Consider the following 21,208-nt stretch of genomic DNA (forward strand, 5'->3'; position numbering starts at 1 on the left):
TTTGGGATTTTAAAGTGGTGACGGCCTGCCTTACATTGGTAACATTCAATGAGGCAAAACATGATGAATTGGTGTTCATACAAATATTCTAAGAACAAGTTATATCGGTCTGCATTTAACAATGCTATCATCACAATTTTGATACAGTCTCGTGTTTTGCTAACCAAGTTGTCGTGTTATTGGAAATTATCTACAGTGTCGCCCGAATAGCCGGCTTTGGTTTGCCAATGGAACCAGATATTCCCTGTAACAGATTCATGTGCTGTTCTCTGGCAATCTGCTGAGACAGTAATGGACAGGTCATCGGATACACATAACAAATGCTGAAGTGTTACAAATAATTTAAGAACTGGAGGAGAAGGGAACTGCAAAATGCTTCAGACTGGCGACCACGAGGAACCAAGTAACTGGCCAAGTAAACCAGTCACCTGTCAAAGGTATCAGACAAATACGTTAATTTACATAATCAGCATTGTATATATAGTAAAGAAACAAAATAGTCCCATTCAACTTGGGCATTAGAAATTAGAAAGAAATATAATAACTAATGGAGCACACCACATAAGCAATATTAATAAAACAAAAATGCACTTGCACCATTCTTCTTTAAGTGCATCAATACGACAGGGCATCAACTAAGGCACATATGGTTTTATGAATGGTGTATCAATACTGTCAGTAGAAATGGGCAAAAGCTATCACAGCAGTTAAAGAGCGTGTCAAAAAGGAAGCAGGTTCACCTATATTTTTATCTACATAAAAATACAGCATGGTGAAGAAGAGGATGCCGTGATGATGGGATGACATGGTACTTCACAAAGCTAGCAGAATAATTGAGATGCTTTTGGAACCATTTCATCTTACAGCAGACAAGCTCACAATGACTTAAGAGTCAAGAGAGGTAAAACAGTGATAACTAACATGTTGGCAATAAATCAGCCACTAATGCCTGTCATTCAATACGAGACTGATCAGACCCTTCTAAATGCCTCCTCTCCTTTTCACCCAAAAAAATACCATCTTGCTGGCATGTTGCAATTTTGCATCCCATTTACTCTGAAGACAGCTTTAATACACTAGCTGATGAAAGTTCAATGTGCATTTTGCAAAACTTGACATGGTATTGGATAACAAGCATTGCATTATAACAGAAACAAATGAAGAATAAGCCTGATTAGTCTTCTGAAGACATGGCATTTACTTCTAATGCTGGTTGTGACATGTATTTTTGCCATCGTTATATTACATGCTCCTGTAGATTACAATCTTGAATCTCTTCTGGTAGACAATTCCACTGTCAAGATTCATTCGTGAACAAAATGTTGCCAAAAAAAGGAGAAAAATAAGCAAAATTTGACACTAGAAACACAAGAACAGTAATACAGGCTCTGAAGATAACGTACAAAAAGAACACAGTAGCATATGCAATAAGAGAGAACATAACGCTACCTTAAGTTGCCTTTTGAAAGTAAACTAGCTATCAGAATACCTAATAAATAGTATGCATCTTCAAAGGATCAAAGGAATTATAAACCGACATTAGGTAAAATATATATGACCACAGAACAAAAGCATGCAAACTCATTGGGTGCTCTAGGTTCATACCTTTCTTTCAGGATCTTGTAGGGCTTGGCCGTTCATTGCATCATCTATTGCAATTTCCTCATTAATATTGATCGCATCTCGCTGCGCACCTCTACCAGCATTTTTTTCAAAAGCAATGATATCGGTGAAAGCCTTCTGGAACACATCCTTTGCTGCTTTATATATCTCAATAGATGTTGCTCCTTTCTCTGCGCATTTTATGGCATCACGACAAAGATCATTATATCGTGATGTAATAGATTCTTGACTACTGCTCTGAAGCTCAACACTGTGTTCGTCCAATATAGCACAACTTTTGGCATGTCTTGTCCATCGTTTCAAAAAGTACTCTTCCGGAAGCATATGCAAATCGACCATTAGGAAGACTCCCAGAATATGTTGACATAGAATGCCTGAAAACTCAAAGTTTCTGCAGGTACAAGTTGCTGTCTTTTTCGTGGAATTATAAGTGACGATGAATGTCTCAAGAGAATCCTCGTCTCTAGCCACGCTAAATTTGCTAACTGTGCCATCCTTTATTTTATAAACATTATAACCTAAAGATTCAACAAATTCCTGCTGAAATTTATTAAACACCACCCTTGTGTAAATAGTTGCTGCTTGTTTTTCAATTGGTGATGCAGTCTTCAGCACTGGTTTAGTACACATTGTATCAGCATCTGCTTGGGCTTCATCCTCGTATCGGCTTGCCATGGCTAATTCAAACTGTGTGAGGAACACTTTTAATGCGGTCTTGGTATTAAAGTATTTCTTATAAAAATCATTCGTAGTCTCTAACTTTTGTGTTGGAGACAGTTCTGCAAAGAATGTGTCCTTTAGATACAAAGGAATCCATCTATGGCGGATATTAAATAATGCTTGAAGCCATGTATTCTTCCTCAGATCATATTTATCAATGATGGATGCCCAAGCCATTTCAAAAGCTTGAACAGTTTCAGATTCAATGACACATTTTTCCAGCTCCCCTCTCAAAGTAGGATGTGCTGAGTATACATGAGCTAACTTCTGTTTGCTTCTACTCAAGATGAGCCACTTGCAAAATCGATGACGTGTGTTTGGAAACACCTTTGCAATTGCTGCTGTCATGGCCCTATTCTGATCAGTAACTAAGGAAACTGGAGGGCGCCCACCCATAGCCGCAAGCCACGTTTCAAATAACCAAATGAATGAGTATTCAGTCTCATCGATGAGCAAAGCACACCCAAAGATAACAGGTTGCAGGTGATGGTTGACTCCCGAGAAAGTTACAAAGGGCATCATGTACTTATTCTTCTTGTACGTTGTGTCAAATGTAACAGCATCACCAAAATAATTGTATGCACTTCTAGCCTTAGCATCTGCCCAGAAGGAATTGGTCACGCAGCTATTGCTGTCAACTTGTATGGCATAAAAGAATGCTGGGTTTTCGGCTTGCATCCTCTTAAAATAATCTACGAGACCTTGAGCATCTCCTCGTTCCCCAAAGGCATTCTGTCGTAGCAGCGTCATTGCATCTGATGCCACTATTCTTGCCTTGTCGCATGTGTCGATAAAGCCTCTCGCTCGAAGATAGCCCACTCTACTAGAAGTCCCGAGATGATGATTGTGAGCCGTCTCAAGTTTAGAAACCACCCATCTGTCTGAATCTCTAATGACCTCCATCATCGCCTTGCAACCTTCCCTCATTGATATGCGCTCACGCTTCCTTGTGCCCTCACCGGAAGGCTTCTTCCTGTATATTCCCTCTTTTGAGCACACAAATCTCTTCATAATCAACACCTCCTCCACACCTTTAGAACGCCGTGACCTGCCAACTCGGAAAGGGAAACCCAGACGCCTCGCATAATCATTGTAGAATGCCTTTGCAGCTTCATCAGATTCAAACTCCATACCCAAGGTCGGTTCTTTAGGCTCCTCTGTGCCGACTGGAGCTATTTTTTTTGTTGGAGGTTGCTCTGTTATTCCAACAGGAATGCTTGTGGGTTCCTCAGCAGGAACTGGAAGTATTGTGTTATCATTCTCACCTGGGCGAGTATTGGTATCCAATGACATGAGGCATTCCACATAGTCTTCCATCAAATCATCGCCTTCTGCCCGAGTGTTTTCCATCAATCTGGAGATCAATAACTGTCGATGTCCAGCCTCGCTTAGCCATAAGCAAACAAGTTAAGAAACACTTTAGGCTGTAAGCAGTGAATGTAATGAGTTACCTATACGTTTGAACTTGACGAAAACTGAACAACATATTTCTGGTGAAATCTGGTCTCAGCAGAAGGCACCTCTTCTTGTTCAGGAGCAAGAAATTGATCCACCTGAAAAGAAGAGTAAAAAATGAAAACAAAAAATCTACAATCAATTAATTAACTGCATTCATACTAAATCGATGTATAAGCTTATATATGAAATGTAGATGTAGTTCATACGAGGGCGGTGAAAGATTTACAACATTGAATTTATTAACAGAAGCATCACAGAGAACTAAAGCTGCTTAAAGAAACAAGATCACACAAGCACCAGGGCATTACAATAAAAGTTTAACATCCAAAACCCAGATATCACAAAGAAGAGCTTCTAAAAATCAGAAAAGAAATCAGCATGTGCCATGTAGCACAAACATAAACTCTAACTAGCACAAATAAAACATTAATTCCGCAGGAAAGAAGAGATTTTGCAATCAGATGCTGAAATCAACTAAGCCAATGGCAGAAGCCTCTGATATCTTAAGACAAAAGAACAAAAGAAGCCTTTGTATTGCAATTAATTCATGGTCCTTCTTGGACCAGTACTTCAATTCTAGACTCTTTTCTCGGATGGATAAATTCTTGCCCCTACAAGAGAGAAGATGCATTTCTTATGCTGGGGTCAAACTTCACCAGAAATACCATGTTTGATTTTGGCTTTTTGTTTCTGCTGCGACCAGACTTCACTATACTACTGCGTCATGTCTTCTTTCTCTCCAATGAACGGATGACAATTGGCACTTCTTCATGGTGGAGGCACTTCCTCTTCCGTGTGCCGCCAATTATTACCGGTTTCGCTTCAAATTATAACAAAAAACCATAAACTTGGGCAACTTCAAGAGAAGTTGACATCATTATTTATAAACATGGCTTGAAGAAAGAAGATATTTTGATCCAAGCAAGAATTTAAATTCGATTTCGTGCTTTTTTGAATTATATATTATGGATAAGTTGAGAGGATAACGAATAAATGCCACGGGAATTCAAAAACTCGAAAACCAGGAAGCAAAAGAAGCTACTAGTTTTATAAAAATAAAAATCAAATCTTTTACACGCCAAGTGAACACTATCCTCCACATCCCTTCCCCTTTCTTAACCTCAGAAGTCCGCAGCCCACGTTCAAGTGAGGCATCTAAGAAACGAGAAGAGAGACAGAGGCCTTCCCGAAATCCATTCCGCTTCTTCTTGCCCCAGATCTCCACAGAACAGAGATGTAAATGATCAGGGAGGGAGGAGAACTTACCAGGTTCGTGGGGCCTTGGAGAGGAGCGGAGGTGGTGGTGTGGCCGGCGGGCGGCGGGGGCGCAGACGCGCGGCGGCCGAGGCGGACGTGGGAGGAGATCCCGTGCCCTAGAGTTGGGAGGAAGGAACGGTAACGGGCCTGGAGGGATGCAAATGGGTCGGGTTTCGAATTTGGTCCAAGAAAAACCCTAATCCAAAGTCAATGAGTTTAATCAACCAAGTTCGGACCCAAACGCAAATCGGGTTGTTAGTATTAATTTGAGCTCCGATCCGTAACCGGATATATGGATTAATGAAATTTATTGAATGTATAATGTATATGAATACCAAATGCATATATTGGCATGCATAAAATTGTTATGATGCCGAAAAAAAAAAATTTGCCAGCTTATTTAGGCTAGCCATACCTGAACTCAAGCCGGTGGATTCATTTTTTTTGGTTTTTGGATCTGAAATGGGATTTTGCTTGCAATAATATAAATTTATCAAATTATATAGCACCATCTATAGTTATAATTAGAACAAAAATGACCTCATTTGATATTAACTGAGGAAACAAAGATGATATCTATGTTTAAAAAAATATATTCCAGTTTGAATCATAATCCGTAATAATCATTCTAAATCATAGGGACCAACTGCCTTGAACCATCGTACATCAATTACTATGTAATTAGAGAGGTAACGATTTTAATCATAGATGATTTGCTAATACCAATCAAGCAACTTACGTATGTAAGATTGAAATCCCGCAAGCCTTAGATCGATCATGTAATCTATTTATATTTCAAAAATCTAAAAGAAGAAAGATAAAAAAAATATAATTTTTTTTTCTATTGTCAAAGGAGATTTTTTTTTCTTATTTAAAAGTAAATAAGGAACCAAGCGACTTGTTAAAAATAAATATAGAAAAAAAGCAAGGGATACGTAGTGCGCTTTGGCCAACTTCATGAAATGATAGATAGATTAGTTGCAACTTCCACATTTTGCTAGAATGGGAGGCACATGTGGCTTTGTTGGGACATAGAATTAGAGGTGACCGTTTTTGAGTTGCCGAGTCCAAAAAACATAGAATTAATTATGTTGCTGCTTTTGATTCCTCCTCACTCTCCTCGCCATGGAGGCATCCCTCGTCTCACTTTCCGCTCTAATCTCCACCCTCCTCCGTTGCTCTGAAGACAAAAAAGCCCTTCGAGCCCAGCACCAAAGCCGTCGATGGCTCCTTCGCAAGGCCGTGTTCCCCAATTCCAAGATCCTCCATGCCCTCCGCAAGGAGAAACAAAAGGCCGCAAAAAAGAAGCTGTCAAGAATGAATCTCTGCCTCTCTTTGCGTCACAAAGGCAGGCCCTAGAGAAGAAGGCCCACTTCCACACCATGTTCGTCGAGTACTGCGCCGCACGGGAGGAGCTCCGGTGGAGGAGCAAGAAGGCGCTAGCGCTCGTTAGAAAGCTGTGAGAGAGGTCAAATAAGGTTGATTTGAGGGAGTTTATGAGCACGAAGGAAAAGTGTGGTAAGGGGAGGCTAAAAGATGAGCATTTTGGAGGAGCCGAGGGTGATCCTCGCTGAGAGGAATGGAGAGATTTCGGTGGCTTCTAAATGACGATGTGGAAGAGGGGCTTCGGCGGCTTAAGATTTGCTATTCAAAGTTGGTCAAACTGCTAGTTGGATTGGTCGGACCGGTCGACCCGGGAACCGGATAGCTTACCAATTTGCCGTCCAGTCCATTTAAAAATATTGGGAACTATAAACTCCAAGAGAAATAAAGAGACATTAGTTATATGGAGGAGGGTTTTGATTCTTAAAGCATCTAGTTGAAACATCCAAAAATTTGGTAAATTTGACTTACTTTTGTTGCATGTTGAAATATTTATTTTTCGGCCAATGCTTGACCTGCAGATTCAAGGTCAGAGTGAGCGATGTCTACAACATTTTCCAAAGCGTACAATGCCCGAGGGTGGACTGTGTCTAGATTTAGCACTTTGACCTGCACCCGAGGGTGGCCTTATTTTTCTGTAAGGTTGCTTGGGGCCGGCTCCCGACGAGACTCGTCCTGAGTGGTAGGAGTTTGGATATTCACCCCCAATGCCCTTTGTGCTAGGTGATGGAGTCAATGGACCACGCCTTGTTCTAGTGCTAGCATGCAAGAGGAATTTGGGAGCTGACCATAATCCCACAGAAGGTTTGGTGTCACTCGACATCCTTTCTGCAGATGATCAAATGGTTGGCTATCACCCCGCGATCCCGACAAACGATTCTTGTAGTGATCTATATGGCTTATCAAATCTGGCTGTCCAAGAATACCTGGACGTCCGGCGAGAAGTGTCCCCCACCGAGGTTTATTGTTAAACGGGCTCGGATCTAAGCGGCAGAGATTTCGCAGTCGCAGTTGTTAGATAGACCTTTGATAGCTCAGGACACCTGGGGTTCTATTTCTGTGTTTAGAGCGTCTTGTATGGTGTTTTTACCTGGGAATCCCTACCCCTGAGTTTGCTTAAGGTAAATTTCGACGGATGCATATTGGATGGCAGGGGAAGGGGAGGTGTCAGCTTTATCATCCGAGGTTCGGAGTCCATGGTGATTGCGGCTGGTGGCTATCAGATCTTCGACACCTTAATCCTGAATGTTGAGCTGAAGGCGACTTGGGTTGGCGTGAGTTATGCTCGGCGGGCGCTATAGGTTGGAGCAGTACTGCTCGAGGGCGATCGGCGATAGTAATTGGCTGGATCCAGCAAAGCATTGTTGGGGTGGGCGACTACCACCCGCTGCTTAGGGATATCCAGACTATGGTCTGTGGTAGGATGGCTTTGCAGGATAAGCATGTGTATAGAGAAGCCAACGAGGCTGCGGATTGGGTGGCCTCATATGTGGGCCATGTGGCCAACCATTCTACAGATACTCTTTGGGTGGGGGAGAGAAATATCCGATGCACTCTGAGACCTGTTATTTTTTGACTTTTTTGAATGTATTCGTACTTATAATGCATGATGCATCCGTTTTAGCAAAAAAAAAAATCAAAGCACTCAAAGATAATCCATTTTCTATGCAAAGTTATTTTATTTATTTATTTTATTTTTAAGACGTCAATTTAAGGTACAAAAAATTAGATCATAAGATCATGCATAAGTTAAAAAAGAGAAAGTTGAACTCATAGTTTTGTCCATTTTTATCAAATAGATGCAAACTTTTAAGTCAAAACATCATGTAAAATTCAAAAGCGAACCCATGTAATTATTAAGAAAATCAATTACTTAGTTTTTTTTTGGATGTTTATCTTCAATTATTCTTATATATTTCAAACTCCAAAATCTAGCCCACCATGAACCATATCCATTACAGTGTAGGTAAATTTCCAATTTTCGGCGAATAAAACCGTGTCCTCCGCATTTTAATAGTCCATGGTCATCCACCACTCCCATCGAAGCTAGAGATTTGCGTTGGCTTTTACGTCTTTGAGGCCTGCGTTTATAACATGAGTGCCGAGATTCGTGCAGAACTAGAATTTCTTACCGTTCGATCGCTGGACATTTGCCGTCGCGGTCGCGACAGGGCCGCCGGCCGCACTTCCCACCCTTCCAAGTCCTCCTGTCGCGGACCTGTTGCCGTGTTCCGCACGACAGCCGGCAGCATCGAACTTTCTGCGCCAAAAAGAATCTAAGCCGTCCACCCTGTCAATCAAGAGCCGCCGACCGATCGACTCCGGAGATCACAAAAAAAAAAAAACAGTTTACGTTGCTCCGAGGAGCAGCACGACAACCGCATCCGACCTAGACGAAGCCAACCACGCCACAGGCCTAATTGATTACTGCCACGTGTCTTACTGTATCCATCCATCTGCCAAGTTTGCATGGATGACTGAAGTCCCAGATAAGTTTCTTCTGGATCTCGCTCGAAAATCTCATACTTCTTTACCGCGATCCGATTTCAGAGACTGAAATTTACGAGGTAAATGCTTTAATCGTTGCAAAATACTCTTCTCCTTTATCTAATAAATTCCAATTATTTTCTCTGTTTGGTGATTCTTCTGTTCTAATTTCTTATGCCCTTCCTGAAATTTAATGAGGCTAATTTCCGGTTTATGTGCTTCTGACGTCCTTTTTAGGTTTTCTTCCGCTACCGAGAAGTCTCTACTTTATTTCCCGTGATTTCTCGTTTTTTTCTAGGGGGTAGGGTTTTGGTTGGGGGGTGGAATTTATTAGATATCATGCGATTCCGCTTTTCAAACAATTACTCTTTTTTTTCTCCATCAACGGATTTGTTTAATGGTGGTTATGATGTTGGAATTTGGGTGAAAGAATAAATTTTGCTGTTAAATTTGACAATTGCCGCTATTCTCGCTGTGGAGGTCTTTTCTTAGCTTTGTGAACCTTATTGGTTGGTCGTTTGGATTTATTTTTTGTAATGTAGATTCTCCGTGTTGAAAAAAAAATATAGCTAAAAAAGTTGTCAGCGCGGCTTCATGTGGTTCCTTTCAACCTTATGAGGGTTTTATGTGTGAACCTGTGCTTGTCTTGGGGATTTTTATTTGTTAAAGAAATATTTGTTTCCCTTTTGGCATTGCTTGCAATATAATTGTTCGTGACTGAGTTTTTAGTGGATGCTGGCCTATGATATTCATTTTGTTTAGTTTTCTTTTGTAAACTCAAGACGGTTCTGTTTGTTCTTGAAGCTGAGTTGTCTGGTTTTATCCTTTCTTGCATTTACTTGAGTCGAAGCAATTGCAACTTTTCAGTTAATCAATTCTTGGTCTTTCATGTACTGGTCTGTTCCTGTATGTGATTATATACGCTAATTGTTGGAATAATTGCTTGAGACTCAAATGATGGACTTGCAAGCGTGATATACTGTTATGAAGGGTCAATTGATCAATTTTACATTTGATACAGTGGAATCTGATTAGTTTATACTGTTATAAAGGGTCAATTGATCAATTTTACATTTGATACAGTGGGGTCTGATTAGTTTTTGCTTAGTTTAATTGCATCAAATTTGCATTACATGCTACCCAACTTGCAGCTTAGGTGGCGCTGGAAGCTTGTGATACTCTTTTCTTTGATGTGAAGCTCAGGGGGCTCTTTTTTAGTGTTGTTTTCTGCTTTCAGCAGATTTTCCCAATAGTCGTTATAGTCGTAACAGATGGTTTCTCATTTCCAGGATGGCTTCTGCGTCTGCTCGGTGCTCATTTGATAGTACAGCTTTGCTTCACAGTGACTCTAGGTCCAAGTCTTTCAAAGCTGACTTCCTTGGGCTTCCCCACCATGTGAAGAGGGATTCTTTAAAATGTATTATATGCCCAAGTTCTATGTCTACCTATCCACCGAAGGTATTTGAAAACTTATACATATCAGTTTTTTTTTAAAAAAAATATATTTGTGCTACTGTTTTGCATAGTTCAGGTAGAAAAGGTGCATTACTAGATTCTTGAACCCCCAAATCAAGGAAATGATTTTTTTCTGAAAACTAAAAGTAGCAGACTGAGTTTTGAAAATACAGAGAGAGTACATGATATGCAAACTTTCAGAGAAAATAAAGACTTTTTCCTTGATATATGTTCGATATTGTTCAACAATTTCTAGAACTCAAACAAAGTTATCGGGGTAGGATATTTATAATTGGATATGTTTGTACAATTGTTCTGTCAATTAGTTTATCTTTTGGAATCAGTTTTTCATATCATATCAGGGAATCGAGTTGTTGTTAGTTAAAAAACTAATATCCTCAGAAGTGTCATTTATGGGCTGATATCATCTGCAATGTCATTATTGGACATCACAGCAGACAGCACTAGATTCTAGATCATATCCTCAACCAGCAAGCCTTCCACCATCTTTCTGAATATTAAAGCATAACCATCCGCCTATCAGATGTTATAATTGAACAAAGAGATATTTTCTTGTTCCAAAATGGAACTCCAAATATTTATCTTCTGCTATTATATCCAACAATTTGATGATTGTATAAATATAGAGAGCATGGTTCGCCACACTTAATATTGACAAATTACCTACAAAGGCCAGGCGATGGATCCCTTGTATCACTTAGGCGGGAACTTAGGGAGGAAAGCTCTTTAAACTTTTACTATTCATACTTTTAATCATATACATAAAGAAGCATGTCCATGTATTCTATGTACATTCTTTTTCCATGAAATGTGGGTTATGAACCTATTTTTCATACTTAAAAAGTCCAAAGATTAAAATTCACAAGGAAAGCAGTAATAGAATTACTGCCACCACAGCATCTATCAAGCTGCAAGACATAACCAGGTAGCTAGCACGTGGGAAGAAATGGAAGGAGGCAAGCATACTAGAGGCTAGCAAGTAGAATGAAAGGGAAAACTTAGGGGAAATAAGCGGAAAGATGGCGTGATGAGAAAAAAGTGTGCTGGTCATTATAGCCACCACTGCTCCTTTTCACTGTTGGTTGACGTATTAGCAGCTGTTGATTAGCCCACAAGCAATACTAGGGGGTGGTAGCCTTCGCTACGCTTCCATGTGTCCCATATGGGGTGGGGTTCAGGTAAACTTGGCCTAGGCAGCTCGGCCAAATTAAACACCTAGGGTGTATTGTACCATACTGATAGTGAATTGATATTCAGTATGGAGGTGTACGTTGTATCAATAGCATGAATTGGCCCATAGACATTGTACCAAATATGATACTGGTGCTGTTACTGGAACTGATACTGTGTACCATGATAGACAAGTTTTTGTGGCTATCATATACTATGGCTTAAAGCAATAATAGTGATAGACGACATGTGTCATGTGCTTCCACTATATGATAGTGATCAGCATTGATATAGCCACCCTTTTGGTATTGGAACATCAATGGGAGAGTTGGCTTTGGAGGTATGTTTAACCATCCCTTGTTTGTCTAGCAAGTTGATTAATTTAGAGATAAGAAGCTATCTTTTTTATCCTGATTCTCCTATCCTGAACCTATTTCCAACATGCTAGCCATTTTTCCTTATATTATTTCACTTCATTGTTTGAAAAATGTTCCAACAAAAGGTTTGAGAAATATCCGCAGGCTTACCCTCTCAACTTCTCGAATATGTGGCCGAGGCAACTAGTTAAGAGAGGGACCTGGCATATTGGAAGACATTGATAGAATGAAAACTTGCTTTATTTGTTACATGATTGAAGCTGATGCAACCAGGAAATGAGCATTGAATGTACTCCTGTTGAAGGGGATCTAGGCATATAGTGAAGATGCTGATGCTTGACTTAAGGAATTGTTCTCATCTATAATGTGCAATATTACCACTGATACCAAATTACGAGTTTAACAATTTACAGCAACATTCAAGTGGTCCTATTGCCAGTATTAGTAGATGCCTGTAAATGCCCTCTCCTTGTGTTGAGAGTTGAACTTTAGACTGCTAGGTAGCTTTCTTTTTCATATGGTATTCCCACTTATTACAGAAAATGGTTACATTGGGAATTTGGATGATTTTGGTTCTTCTTGTTGCAGGGATTTTGTAGGCAAGTAACTGCATTACCAGATGTTGGTGATTTCTTCTGGGAGAAGGCTCCTACACCCATACTGGACATGGTTGATTCACCAATTCATTTGAAGAATCTGTCTGTCGAGGTCTTTGGAATCACATGATTGCTTTCTTATACAATTTGGGTTTCAGCTGTTAAAATTCCTAATAGTAGGGTGACAACTTATGCAGGAACTAAAACTATTAGCTAACGAAATCCGCTCTGAGATATCTTTTATTATGTCAAGGAGACGCATACCTTTTAAAGCTAGTCTTGCAGTTGTTGAGCTAACAGTTGCTATCCATCACGTTTTTCATGCTCCGATGGATAAAATATTATGGGATATTGGTGAACAGGTATGCCATGTGTTTCTCTACCGCCAACAATTATGATTTGTTTCCCACATTGTTCTATTAATATTGTAAGGGTCCTTTGATGTTAAATAGTTTCATGCCTTCAATTGAACAGACATATGCACATAAGATTCTCACAGGAAGACGCTCTCTTATGCACACAGTCAAGCGAAAAGATGGTCTCTCAGGTTTCACATCTCGTGCAGAGAGCGAGTATGACGCATTTGGTGCTGGGCATGGATGCAATAGTGTCTCTGCGGGGCTTGGTATAAATCTAAACCCCTTATCATTTTGCCAATGTTAAATATTGACATGAACATTGCGGGATGCTTCACTTCTATCCCTTCTTTTAACTGTGAACCGTTGAAAACTTCATTCTCCTGTTACTGTTCCTAGCTTGTCATCAATCACTGTAAGCTCAGTTGCTGACATCTGGGAGAAGCATTAGTTGGAAGATAATACGAGTCCATCTTTATTGGCTTATTTAGAAACCTTCTTGGATTTTGGAATTACTGACTGTATCGCATAACTAATGTTAACTTTGTTCTCTGTATGTTATGTTTGGCACTTCTAGGGGGGCTTTAAAGAGGATAAATACACTTCCCTTGAGTTATTCCAGAGAGATACAGACATGCTTATCCATTCACATTGTTGGACTATGTAAGAGGCTTTTGGTATATAACATGTACAATCACATTGAATAAGTGAATAGATGTGTTATTATTTATTACCTGCTGTTGTTTTTGCTTTAAAGTCCTTTTTTTTAAAATAAAAGATTGCTCTTTTTTATTAGTAATTGATGAGCAATAATTTTTTCTTCTATTTGGGTTTTTGATTTATGATCCTGCTTTGTGAAGTGATGTTTGCTCTCAAGGTTTTTTGGTTAATGAGATTTTTATTAGTAATTAATGGGCAATAAATTTTCTGTCTATTTGGGCTTTTGGATTTATGATTCTGCTTTTTAAATTGCTGTTTGCTCTGAATGTTTTGTTGTTTTCTCATTCATATTAAAATATCTTTTGCTATTAGTTGGCAGATAGATTAATCCAGTGTCTTATTTTCAGGTATGGCGGTTTCACGAGATATCAATGGAAAGAAAAACTGTATAGTGACAGTTATAAGTAATTGGACAACAATGGCTGGTCAGGTGTATGAAGCAATGAGCAATGCTGGTTATCTTAATTCAAACATGGTCGTGATACTAAATGATAGCCGACACTCCTTACATCCTAAGCCAGATGAAGGACCAAAAATGACAATCAATGCCCTTTCCAGCACTCTAAGCAAGCTTCAATCCAGTAAATCTTTTCGGAAATTTAGAGAGGCTGCAAAGGTACATGTTTTCCCTTCAAACATTAACAGTACTAACACATGCAAATGGTTACATAAAGCTTCAAACAAAATGAATCTATCCTCCCTCTGCTAGTTGAATTTGAAAAGTTGTTTGTGATGCATCCCTAATGATATTTTCAAATAGAAACCTCTACTATTTGCATTTTGAGTTGCTTGAATGATAATATAAATCTAACTTTCAGCCAAAAAGTTTAGGCATGCAAACAATTTAAAGTTCTCATAGTTGCTCCACCTCCTCAATAATCTGTTGCTTTTCTGTTTAGTCTTGTATTTACGCATGGGTTGAAATGTTCAATTCTGGTTAGAAGTTGATGACCCCTCCAGTGCCATTTGCTGATCATGTGCATATGTTTTGCATTTTCTAGTTCATCAGCTCCTCCAGCTGTAGTTAGGGTTCAATTTCTTTTCTGTTTCTGTATTTAATATTAGTTCATCTTGTCAGACAGAAGCTAACTTTGTTATACTCATGGATACTGTTGTCAGGGTGTTACCAAAAGGATTGGTAAAGGGATGCATGAACTGGCAGCAAAAGTTGACGAGTATGCTCGTGGTATGATAGGTCCCCTTGGGGCAACTCTCTTTGAAGAACTTGGGCTTTATTACATTGGACCAGTTGATGGACACAATATTGATGATCTAATTTGTGTACTTAATGAAGTCACATCATTGGATTCAACTGGACCTGTATTGATTCATGTTATCACAGAGGATGAAAAGGAGTCAGAAGATATCTATACAAGCAAGAGAACTCTTGAAGAACAAGGTTTGTTTTATTCTTCATGTATCATTTTACTACAATTTCATATTGATCTTGTTGGAATGTCTGAAAACGTTTTGTTGTTAATTCATCTTGTTATAATATATCGGAATGGATCAATGGTTCTTATTTCAACAAAAAAATCGTTCTTGCCTAGATAACCTTTTTGCTGGTTGTATATCCTTTTGATTGGTGTTCACTTTGAGTCATGTGACATTTAGATCTTTGCATTAGATTAGCAAAGGAGATGCACCATTGGCATAAGACTTATTTAGTGATTGTAAGAAAGAAGTTACAAAAGCCAAAAGCCAAAAACCAAATCATTTAAAATGGACTTCCCTCATGGCCTGTTAATTTAGGAGAAGGTATAATATATGATATGATTCCTGTTCCTATTATCCTATCAAATCCCAATCCAAGGATGGGACCTAAATTGTTGAGGCCCAATTTCAAGATTGTGGATCATCAGATCTTGACAACAACAATAAATAAAACTATGACTGAACATGCTGAAAGATGAAGACCATAAATTTGGTAGATTAGAAGATATTATACAAAATGTGGTTCTTTTATCAGTTATAGAAGTTGAAAATGAAGCCCCAACCAAAAACTTATCACCAAGAGATATAATGAGTCAATCGTTTGCATTATGTTGGATAAGTTATACTGCTGATAGAGAAATAGTGAAGATATGTGCAACGAATTAGCATGGGGTGAGCGAAGATCCTAGTAGGCCTCCAACTTTTTTGGGGCTTGTTTTATGTAAAAGGGTTAGCGAAGGGGAGAATTTTGAAAACCTGTTAAGAAATTGTCAGAGGAACTGTAAAGGACTGCGCTAATGAATGATGCAGTCTTAATTGCAAAAAAATGGTCAAGAATGATTCATGAAGCCATCCCCATTTTGTTGGATAAAGTTTGTTTGCATGTGGTTGTCCTCATGGTCACAATTTTATAAGTAGCAATATTAGAAGATACGGACATGTGCCAAAGTCCAACTTCCTACCCTATTTGTGCAATGGTTGACTGAAGTGGCATTTTTCTTAGAGTGGCTTGTAGAAGCCTTATTTGATCAAATTGTTGTTGCAAAGAAGTGTTTGATGTAAGCCAAAGTTTTTGCTTGCTACTTGAATGAAGATATGGTCACTATCTTGATTTATTGCTGTTCTCATGTTGAGAATTATTTGAATCAGTATTTCAGGTAAGAGTGATGCAGGATAGGAATTCTATGTACTCCTTATTCTATAATTATTCTGGTATATCATATCCATTGTTTATGAATAAAAGTCGGTCCTTTCCTGATCTTTTTTTTTTCCACTTTATTTTTGTTTGCATATAACAGGGACCTTAAAGTCCAATTTGTCAACAACATATCCCAAATGTATAGGCAGCAGCTTCTCTAGAACATACAATGATTGCCTTGTTGAAGCTTTGGTAGCAGAAGCAGAGAAGGACAAGGAAATTGTGGTAGTCCATGCAGGCATGGGAACAGATCCATCACTTCAACATTTCCAGTCAATGTTTCCCGAAAGATTTTTTGATGTAGGCATGGCAGAGCAACATGCTGTTACTTTTGCTGCCGGTTTGGCCTGTGGTGGGTTAAAGCCATTTTGCGTAATTCCATCTACATTCCTACAAAGAGCATTCGATCAGGTGCTATTTGCTTGTTCCTTTATTCCTTTCCTGTGTTTCTCCATTATGCTTCATATGAGATTGGAAATTTATTTTGAAATTAGAATCTTTTTTTTTTCTTTTTTAAGAACTTGGCATGGCTATGATCATTTGGATGTTTCTGCTCCACCCACAATATATGCTCAGTAATGATTAACTCCCCTTTGATCATTTGATATACCATAGCAAGTACCTCAACCACAAATGACAAAGCCTTTGTGCAATCTGTTTCACCCTTCTGGATGAGCAAGTCTCAGATAACAGATCACTAATTTGACTCTTTCTTGTCTTTATGATGCCATTTTCATGCGCTGTTTCTTCCAATTTATATCCTATAATCGATTATGGGGTCTGATCATGTACAGATTTACTTTTCTATTGCTCATCTGAATGAGGTTACTACTTTAGCTGGTCAGGATCAAGTAGGTTTCCCTATACAACAGGCAAGGTTGAAGCATGGGACATTTTAATTGTTTATAATCAGTGGTGCTGGTGTTGAAGGGCATGCCACAAGAAGAAGGTATAAACGAGCAGTGGAGGTCAACTGAATTCATTTCTGCTGGTCAGGATGCCACCACCAGTTTTGATCACTGTATCCCTCCCAAGTGAAATTCCAGTCACTGTAAATTATGTTTATAAGAAACATGTTTATGTTGAATCCATTTCTGTTAAATATTACTGGAAGTGCCTAAAAACGTTTTAGATTATTGAAATTGTGAAAATATTTTTAATTGCAATCAATGAGATTTATGATGTCCAAAAGCCACTAATTAAATGTGCTGAAGGTCTATGCATAATGGGATTGCAACATGGACAATTCTGATGGCAAGATATGTTGAATATTATTGCATTGATAATTTAGTAGTATGCAAACCCACTAAATTCATCAATGAGATTTAAGATGCCGGAAAGCCACAAACTAAATGCGATAAAGGTGTAGGGTAATATGATCACAACATAGACAATTTTGATGGCAAGATATGTTGCGTATTATTACATCTATGACTTAGTAATATCCAAACCCACTAAATTCTGGACAATAAGTATGTTAATGTATATACAATGTGATCAATAGCAACCAGTTAAGCCATCTTCTTTCCACTTTAATGATGCGAATACTCATATGATTATCTGTTATTGCTTCACACTAAATATCTGTTATTACTTTGCACTAAATAATTCTGGGCTCAAATATTCCTAATAGGATTGTTGATCTACGCTACATGTCTGGAAGATATGGTGAATTGCTGATAATAGCATTTCTATCCTAGCAAGGACTCAGCCAGGTTGTTTCAGATTGGATTTCGGCATCCAAGTCTGATCCATATTTGGATGGGGTTAAAATATTGATTCCAAATATGATCTTGTATTCAGTTGGTTTTAGACTTTTTATTAATCCATTCTAGTTTTCCCAGTCAATAGGGTCCAAAGCTAACCAAGGTATGATCCACAAGAATGCATATAAATCAAAGTAGTTAATTAATTGTATTATTAACATATAAGAGAAGAAAACAAATGAATATTACATCCAGGTGGTACTATAGTCATAGTTATAGAACAATTAGGAGGTTATTTTTAGTTGTTGCACAAAGATTTAAGTAATGAGGTTTTCACTCTATATGACAATTGGCAAACATTTGACCAGGCCTTTTTGGATATAGGTTGCTTTTTGGCTGGAAAAAAAAAGAGGGATCAGAAGTCTACCTCCTGTGGAAGCTTTTTCTTTTTCAAAGTTGTTCAATGTATTACAAAATTTAGCTAAGACAAAGTCTGGGCTTTTTCTGAATACTCATAAATGGTTTAAAAAACTGTACAGATCTAATTACCGTGATCCCTCTTAATTGGCGGCCGATTCTAAAGGTCATATTTGTAGTTTCTGGTATAATTGGATTATGGCCAATATATCTTTTTGTGACTAGATCTGATAACCTGAATAGAAGATTATTTCTTTTGCTTCTGCATGTGCCTGCGCACATGTTTCTGTAAGTCATTTGTAATATATCATCAAAGCATAGAGTCTAAAATAAATTTCCCAATACATCTGTTGATAACATCTTTATCTATTTGTAGGTCATCCAAGATGTAGATCTGCAGAAAGTGCCAGTGCGCTTTGCAATCACAAGTGCAGGGTTGGTAGGATCTGATGGTCCAACTCAGTGTGGAGCATTTGATGTTACATTCATGGCGTGTTTGCCAAACATGATTGTCATGGCACCATCTAATGGAGATGAACTCGTTGACATGGTAGTGACTGCTGCACGTATTGAGGACAGACCTGTTTGTTTCCGATATCCCAGGGGAGCTGTTGTGGGGATCTGTCGTCCTCTATATCGTGCAACTCCTCTTGAGGTAAACTACTGGTCTTGTAGCCACACCCCCTCCCAACCTATTCTCTCTAATAATTTGTATTCTGATTTTTCACATTTTTTCCAAGTCATTTACATACTGGAAAGTCACGATACTGGAAGAGTTTATTCACCCCTGATGACCTTATTTTTATCTCCTTGCTGATAAGGAACCATACGAGTTCTGATTTGAGATTTGCCTGCTCATTATATAACTGACCGGAGTGCCTTACTTGTGCACGAGGCTCTGGGTTGTGAGGCTGTCCATATCCAGGCCACTGTAAGCACTCCCGTCTTGAATAAACTCCCATATAGTTCAGTTCTTACTCTTAAGAGGGAAAACAAAAGAAGTTGACCTTCTAAAACTGGGGGAGTATATATCGAATTACATGAACAATAAGAATAAAATCAACCAGGTGGGAGGATCACAACCGTCCATACTACATGTCACATGGAAAGCATCCTAGGAACAGTCACATGCATAGCATGCGTACATGTGAGTGCACGCGAGTGCGCATGCCTGCATGTCTAGTAATTTAGGAAAGCAACGTACATATTTTCAATATGTTATTTTTTTGCCCTTCCCTTGTAGATTCAGATATGTTTTGATTGACAAACCACTTGAGTATCTAGTGACAGATGTTTAACGTGTTAAGAAACAAATGAGCTGGTGGTTGGATGATGATCTCGTATGGCAGGAACAGGTTCTAGCAAACTTGGCAAAAATACCATAAACACTCAAATCATAGATCTTGCTGAAATTTCTTTCACAAGTTGCACACTCTCATGTTGTAGTCAGATTAATTGGTTGCAACTTTTGCAATATTATATGTGGTTAGTTTTGTTAGCTTTAATTCATTTTTGTTTTGATTCAGATTGGGAAGGGAGAAGTTCTTGTAGCGGGGAAAGATGTGGCTATACTTGGTTATGGATCAATGATCCCAAATTGCTTGAAGGCTCAGTTTTTGCTTGCTGGCATTGATGTCCACGTGACTGTTGCCAATGCTAGGTTCTGCAAACCACTTGACCTTGAACTTATTCGGAGGTTATGTAAAGAGCACAAGTTTCTTATCACTGTTGAGGAAGGAACCATTGGTGGGTTTGGTTCACATGTTTCACAGTTCATGGCACTTGATGGTTTGCTTGATGGAAGGACCAAGGTAAATCACATCCTTTTGTCAACTAGCTTTTCTTCAATTTTGTCCAAAATTAGTGGTTATATTTAATGATTACTCAGAATCAATGACCCTAATCAACAAACCATAAACATTTTGTTCTTTTAGTCCCAGCAGATAAGTCGATCCTCCACTTCAAGTGATTTTTGAATCCTTGTGCTTGTATCGTTCATGTTGGATCCATGTTAGGAGATCCCTCATATAATGAGTATCGGGCATTTGCCTCCATGAGAGGAGGCACTCTAGGAGAGTCTTTTCTGATTGAAAGTCTTCAGTTCATTGGTTTGTCCATCTTAACTATATATCGAAATGCTGAAGTTTCATTCCCAGCAATATTTCGGTTTGTCATTTTAGTCGAAAGATAAGGCCTGGTATGATAATGGATCTTCTTTTCAATGTAACTCTGCCCTTGTTGTATTTACAGTGGCGGCCTATTATATTACCAGACGAGCACATAGAGCATGCTTCCCCGAAAGAGCAGCTTGAAATTGCTGGCCTGACGGGTCATCATATAGCGGCCACAGCATTGAGCCTGCTGGGACGACACCGTGATGCCCTTCTGCTGATGAGATAGAGAGGTTTTAAATTGTGATGGAAGAGAAAGTGATGCCAAAGACTAGCTTCTACATGACAAGTTAGACTAGCTTCTATATGACAAGTTATGTTTTAGGCAGCTCGCAAGCTCTCATCTGGGCTGACTAATTTTGACCGGCATTCCGCCAGTTGGTATGACATTTATTAGGCGGCATTGGATATATACTTCGAGAACGGCATGGTTTAGCAATTAAGCCTGGCTTTGGTACGTTCCATTAAATATTTAGAGAGGGATGGAGATGGAGATTGCATTGTTGTACATTCTTTTTAGCTGATTCCAGTCTTGTAAATGCTGATCACATCAAATTGACTGTTTGAAACAGCTGTGTGCACCTCATATTTATTCAAACCAGAGACGCTGGTTCATCAGATCTTCCATTAAAATGTTCATTACTCAGTATTTTTTTTTT

At 38.8% G+C, this 21,208-nt stretch overlaps 2 protein-coding genes across 7 annotated transcripts; one reads left to right on the forward strand and one right to left on the reverse strand.

The window, feature by feature from the left end:
• Window positions 1-5,224, reverse strand: LOC103708799 (protein FAR1-RELATED SEQUENCE 5-like). 3 transcript variants are annotated; one of them, XM_008793889.4, is made up of 4 exons: window positions 5,068-5,223; window positions 3,795-3,896; window positions 1,606-3,697; window positions 1-428 (listed from the first exon to the last, which is right to left on the reverse strand). In XM_008793889.4, exons 2-4 carry the CDS (start codon window positions 3,827-3,829, stop codon window positions 378-380), a joined length of 2,178 nt encoding a protein of 725 aa, XP_008792111.2. In that variant the 5' UTR covers window positions 3,830-3,896; window positions 5,068-5,223; the 3' UTR covers window positions 1-377. The 3 variants fall into 3 exon arrangements, with proteins under 3 accessions (XP_008792111.2, XP_038984637.1, XP_038984638.1); XM_039128709.1 differs by lacking the exon at window positions 1-428 and adding an exon at window positions 1,197-1,294 and having other exon boundaries at window positions 5,068-5,224; XM_039128710.1 differs by lacking the exons at window positions 1-428; window positions 5,068-5,223 and adding an exon at window positions 1,197-1,294 and having other exon boundaries at window positions 1,606-3,711; window positions 3,795-3,888.
• A 3,544-nt stretch (window positions 5,225-8,768) lies between these two features.
• LOC103708798 (probable 1-deoxy-D-xylulose-5-phosphate synthase, chloroplastic) lies at window positions 8,769-21,208 on the forward strand. 4 transcript variants are annotated; one of them, XM_026805300.2, is made up of 12 exons: window positions 8,769-9,008; window positions 10,218-10,386; window positions 12,540-12,659; window positions 12,745-12,909; window positions 13,022-13,172; window positions 13,971-14,239; window positions 14,743-14,809; window positions 14,918-15,022; window positions 16,356-16,666; window positions 18,755-19,033; window positions 19,905-20,189; window positions 20,629-21,208. In XM_026805300.2, the coding sequence occupies exons 2-12, from the start codon at window positions 10,219-10,221 to the stop codon at window positions 20,776-20,778; spliced, it is 2,070 nt and encodes a 689-aa protein (XP_026661101.2). In that variant the 5' UTR covers window positions 8,769-9,008; window position 10,218; the 3' UTR covers window positions 20,779-21,208. The 4 variants fall into 4 exon arrangements, with proteins under 4 accessions (XP_026661101.2, XP_008792106.2, XP_008792105.2 ...); XM_008793884.4 differs by having other exon boundaries at window positions 8,770-9,008; window positions 10,080-10,386; window positions 14,743-15,022; XM_008793883.4 differs by having other exon boundaries at window positions 8,770-9,008; window positions 14,743-15,022.

Source organism: Phoenix dactylifera, chromosome 8 (assembly GCF_009389715.1).
Source record: "Phoenix dactylifera cultivar Barhee BC4 chromosome 8, palm_55x_up_171113_PBpolish2nd_filt_p, whole genome shotgun sequence".
Lineage (NCBI taxonomy): Eukaryota > Viridiplantae > Streptophyta > Magnoliopsida > Arecales > Arecaceae > Phoenix > Phoenix dactylifera.